This window comes from Zingiber officinale, chromosome 1A, assembly GCF_018446385.1.
Source record: "Zingiber officinale cultivar Zhangliang chromosome 1A, Zo_v1.1, whole genome shotgun sequence".
Lineage (NCBI taxonomy): Eukaryota > Viridiplantae > Streptophyta > Magnoliopsida > Zingiberales > Zingiberaceae > Zingiber > Zingiber officinale.
In genome coordinates this window covers 7,356,239-7,361,605 of record NC_055987.1, presented here as the reverse complement: position 1 = coordinate 7,361,605, position 5,367 = coordinate 7,356,239, and the positions used below count along the sequence as shown (strand labels likewise).

At 45.4% G+C, this 5,367-nt stretch overlaps 1 protein-coding gene across 2 annotated transcripts; it reads left to right on the top strand.

The window, feature by feature from the left end:
* Positions 1–700: 700 nt before the first annotated feature.
* LOC122016808 (probable 3-hydroxyisobutyrate dehydrogenase-like 2, mitochondrial) lies at positions 701–4,715 on the top strand. Of its 2 annotated transcripts, XM_042574222.1 has the most exons (5): positions 701–1,793; positions 3,264–3,344; positions 3,682–3,768; positions 3,864–4,505; positions 4,594–4,715. In XM_042574222.1, the coding sequence occupies exon 1, from the start codon at positions 813–815 to the stop codon at positions 1,776–1,778; it is 966 nt and encodes a 321-aa protein (XP_042430156.1). In that variant the 5' UTR covers positions 701–812; the 3' UTR covers positions 1,779–1,793; positions 3,264–3,344; positions 3,682–3,768; positions 3,864–4,505; positions 4,594–4,715. The 2 variants fall into 2 exon arrangements, with proteins under 2 accessions (XP_042430156.1, XP_042430148.1); XM_042574214.1 differs by having other exon boundaries at positions 3,682–4,505.
* The last annotated feature ends 652 nt before the right edge of the window (positions 4,716–5,367 follow it).

The following is a 5,367-nucleotide window of genomic DNA, read 5'->3' as shown; positions in this document are numbered from 1 at the left end:
TTCCCACAGACGGCTCAATGGACGCTGGGGATGTGTCGCTCCTTGCTGTATCCCCGAATGCTCCGGCGAACCTGCAACAAAACCGAGCCGGGAGGGGGATGTCCCGGCGACGACCCTCCGACGCTCAAGTCAGGCGAAGGAATAAGAAAGCGGCTGAGAAAATGGAGACTTGTGTACCTTCGGTTGAAGAAATGGAGGCCTTATATAGACCTCTCGAAGGAGCCTGGGCACACCAATCGAAGCGATCACCTGCTTTCGACCATGCCTAGGTGTGGGCCTGTCAGAAGGGCATCCATAAGACCATACTGCTACTGTATCAACCTGTCCGTGACGTGATGGTGAGACCTTTAATAGTGTCATCTTGCGTACAGTCTAATCATCATGCCTTTGCTGACATATCATATCCCGAGCCGAGCGAATAGGCCGCTCGGCTAACCACTGTTCCCTCGCCACGATTCCGGCCGAGCGGACACCTCCGCTCGGCCATTCTGTCCACGGCCGAGCGGACACCTCCGCTCGGCCACTTGGCTCCAGTTCTTCTGCTTTGACGTCGGAAACCCAAACCTTTGGCTGGGTAATCTCTGGTTCCGCTCGGACGGGACCCCATCTGTGGGTCTCCCATTCTTACCGCCGGACCAACCTCCATGCACGCCTCATCATCACATAAAAGATTTTCCAGTTAATTGATTGAACCGGCCGGTTCAATTGTACAGCTCGCGAGGATGATGATGGTAGATTGGCGTTGTGGCCTTGCGGGTCTTCGTTTCCCTCGTCGCCTGGCTAGTCGACGAGGTGTCTGAGGTTTTGTCGCTATGGAGTCAGGCATGGAATTGGAACGGAACGGAGCTTATCCTCAACCCATCCACCCAGGTCTGACTCGGATCGGTTGGATCGGCGTTGGCGTCATGGGCGCCGCCATGGCCGCTCGCCTTTGCACCGCCGGCTACTCCGTCTCCGTGTACGCCCGCACCCCCTCCAAGGCCGAGCACCTCCGCAGTGTCGGCGCCCACTTCGTTCCCTCTCCATCCGACGCTTCCCGCGGTGCTGATGTCGTATTCACCATGGTCGGCCATCCATCCGATGTCCGCGAGACCCTCCTCCACCCCGCCACCGGTGCCCTCGCCGGCCTCCCCCCTGGTGGAGTCGCGGTAGACTGCACCAGCAGCGATCCGACCCTCGCGCGCGAGATCGAGGCGGCGGCGGCGGCCAAGGGGTGCTGGACTGTGGACGCGCCGGTCTCGGGCGGGGACGTCGGGGCCAGGGATGGCACGCTGGCTATCCTCGCCGGCGGCAATGAGGGGGTAGTTCGATGGCTGTCGCCGCTGTTCGAGAAGCTTGGTACGGTTACGTGGATGGGGCCGGCGGGGAGCGGGCAGAGCAGCAAGATCGCTAACCAGATCGCTATCAGTGGCACCATCCTGGGACTCAGTGAGGCAATGGTGTTTGCGGAACGGGCCGGACTGGACGTCCCTCTGTTCTTGGACGCGGTGCGTGGTGGGGCGGCGGGGTCGAGAGCGTTGGAAATCTTCGGGAAGAGGATGACGATGAGGGATTTTGCTCCCGGCGGATTTGCAGAGTACGTGGTGAAAGACTTAGGGATGGGATTGAGAAGAGGAGGAGAGAGCGAGGGAAAGGAGGAAGCGGTGAAGGACGTGGTGTTGCCGGGGACGGCATTGTGCCAGCAATTGTACCTGGCGATGGTGGCCAATGGAGACGGGAAGATGGGCAGCCATGGGCTGATCACTGTCATCGAGAGACTCGACGGAAAGCAGCCATAGATGCTGCACATGGAGGTACATTTTGAGTTCTTTTATAGAATGCACGAGACTTGTTTGAGCAATTGCTCTATCTTCCTATGGCTTCCATTTCATCCTGTTCTACTTTTCTTACTTGTAAACTAGAGAAATAGAAATTACCTGCATAATGAAACTAGAGATTTCATCATTAGTTGGTTGTAATGGTTTTACTCAAACAAGTAATTGGTAATCTTGATTGCAGTACGCGTTACCATGCTTATTTGATGCATGATGTTACCAATCAATTCATTGTTGTCTTTGGTTGAATGACTGATTTGGGTCCTTATGAGTATATTTTAACAATAAAAGTTGTAGTGTTCAATGCGTGAAGTGATGCTGACACGGGATAGAGGCTTGGCAATGATATTCCCTTTGCTTTATTGGAAAAGAAAAATCTTCATTGACTAAACTAGATTTTGAACATAAAAAATGAACGTGGTTGAGGATAAATAAGACTTAGATGATGTAGGGATTGAATTGTGTTTGAAAATTTTGAAATTATGTTGGCTTATATCCATAATGTCATAGATGCATTTAACTAGCAAAGTTTAGTTATATTACAATCTCTAATACTCAAGCTTAGCCTATTTAGCTTATATCCATTAACCATCATATGAAGTAATCCTGAGGATTATTATTTACAAGTTTTTATTCAAAAGATTAAAACAAAATCAAACATGGGATATGACATTCAATAAATATAGGATTTTGCTACCGTTTGTCTTCCGTTGGTAGGACAACAGAGAGGGAGGAGCAATAAGGTAGAAGGGAGTAGAGATAGGTAAACCAAGATAAATTCTTAAATAAAAGAGAGGAGTACGTAGCAGAGATGTAGAGAAAAGAAGATATCACTAGAGTAGGTAGAGAGAGGAGAGGAGGATTGAGAGAACTTGATGGTCTTCATTAAAAAAAATTATTCTCTGTGAAATTATGTTAGGATGCGCTTATTGTTAGGCTTGAGCCATCATTCTCATTTTCTCAAATCAAAGTTTCAACTAGTCAATACATGTCTTAATCCACTTGGCCGCTGGACCAATGCAGAAGAGGTCTATGACAAGGAGGTTTGCCTCTTCATTCTCATGGTGGACTTCCTTCACAAGATGCTTATTGACACGGGTTTCGTGAACAAGCAGCTGAGAGTGCTATAGATTGTGGCAATTCCATGGTTCTATGCAGAGGACATGTTCATTTTTTTTTTGCCAAGGACTCATACTTGATTGCTATGTAGTATGTTTGTGTGCGCGCACATATATTTTTGCTATAATCTTGTTTCCCTTAACTATTAGTGTATATTTGATGATGAAGTCAACTAGTTTCCATCTAAGCTTACATTGGTTGCATCTTTCATTTAATATTTTTTAATATTTGGCCTGCATTTATTGTAATTAGATTAGGAAACTGTAATTAGTCAAAAAACAAACTTCTTTCTCCTAATGCTGATCTTATCTATCGCATGATTTGCAACAGGGAACACAATCAGCAAACTCAGAGCCGAGACCTCTATAGTAGTAACATAAATGATCCAGAGATCAGACATCCAATTTTATGGTAACTTTTTTCTTTCCTCGTATATTATGTATCCGGATGAGTTAGTGTAATCACCTTGGTGTGTTTATGAAGTGAGACTTTCAAAAACCAGTATTGTTACTATATAATATTTCTGTCAAATGGTTCTTGAAACTAGTCATGGATTCATGTAACTAGCAAGTAGCAATCATATCAAGCATAGCAATCATATCAATCAAAGTAGTTGCTTACAAGAACAACAAAGTGCGTCCACGTACTTTATTGGGCTAACCAATCTTATATATATATTTTTAATTTCCTTTTGCTTCTTTACATTTCGTATTTCTTTTTTTTTTCTTTGTTTTTTGGTAATATGCAGGTAAGCTTTGGATTGCGTGCAGCTAGTCATTATTGTTGGACCGCATTCGAAGTGATCAAAGGATATGGGGCAGAAAACAACAAGATTGTAGCTATAATTTTGCTGATTACGTATTTATATCTTCTCTTCACATTTGCTTATCCAAAAATCTAACAAAGTTGTGTCTGTTAACTCGAAAACAGGGGAATTCTTATATTAACCAAAAACATGAAGCAAATGGCCATAAGACATTACATCTGACTTGGAACTTTGCAGCGCATGAGAATTCAGCAAATGCAGAGTTTTTCTTTCAAATTTCCGGTTGATAAGCTTGACAGTAGCCAATCTCACCTGTTCCACTGGCCATCATCGAAGTTCTTTGAGTAGCTCTCTTCATCATAGCCAAATCTGAGTGGCTTTGAGCAGCAGATGCCCTTGCCTTTCTTCATCAATCTCTTGAGAATACTGAGCCAGTTGATCCTCTGCCTCCTCTCAAGATCTCCATCTTCTTCCTCTTCCTGTCCGAGGAGGTGAAACCGGGATTGATCTCGCGGAACCAGGCAGCAGGAGTGAGGGTTGATGCAGCTGCCGAGGAAGGAAGAGCCTGCTGGGGAATCCATGGATCAATCTCCAGACTTGATGCAAACAGTGCGGAAGGGACGGGACTCCAAGATTCAAAAGAGGATGGTTTGTAAGTAATTACACATGGAGTTAGCTTGGCATTCTGTGCGAGTGCCCATATGCATCAAGGCTTATTATTATCATCAGCGTCTTTTTGTGCAAAGACCTAACACTGGTGCAATATCAAATTATTGACGTGGTGGAATGCATACCTGCACGGCACAGTGAGTTTTATAAAATCCAAAACGTTATGATCGCCCTTTCTATTTTGCATTGCATCATTATTCTACTTAACCTTCTTGCTAATTTTAGGATTTCTAAATCGCTCTCCAGGAAAAGCTTCTTCTTCATATTGGTAAGTAAATCTTCCTTGAACCCCAAGCTGTTTCACTATTGTGATGAGAAATTAATCAATTTTAGTTTATTTAGAATCATTTTTAGTCTGATAAGGATTTTCAGTGACATTGTAAACTGTGATATTACCGTAATAATTAAGAATAAACTGTGATATTACCGTAATAATAAAGAAGAGAAAAAGACTAAAGAGGATGCAGAGAACAGCTAAGCAATGCCCCAAATAATTTGGGTGTGAAGTATGAAGGTGCGGACGAAAGGAGACAACGTTGATGGATTGGAATGGACAAGTGATCAGCGACTTCTTCGGAATGCTCACAATGTTCCAAGGGACTCATTCAAATTAGTCACTTCATTTTATTTTGGGTAAAACTGGAAAGCTAGACAAATTTATAAATTTCATTTATGTGAATATGTGTGATCAATGTTGATCCTGTCTGAACCAGGGGTCAACGAACGCTGGGGATGTAGCGCTCCCTGCTGGATCCTCGAGTGCTCCGGCCAACCTGCAACAAAACCGAGCCGGGGGTGTCCCGGCGACGGCCCTCCGACGATCAAGTCAGGCGAGGGGATAGATGAAGAAAGTGGCTGCAGGATGAAGACTCTCGTACCTTCGGTTGAAGAAGTGGAGGCCTTATATAGACCTCTCGAAGGAGCCTGGGCGCGTCAATCAAAGCAATCACCTGCTTTCGACCATGCCCAGGTATGGGTCTGTCAGAAGGGCATCCATAA

Excerpts from the sequence above, each read along its gene's own strand:
- LOC122016808 (XM_042574222.1), top strand. The coding sequence starts at position 813 with ATGGAGTCAGGCATGGAATTGGAACGGAACGGAGCTTATCCTCAACCC.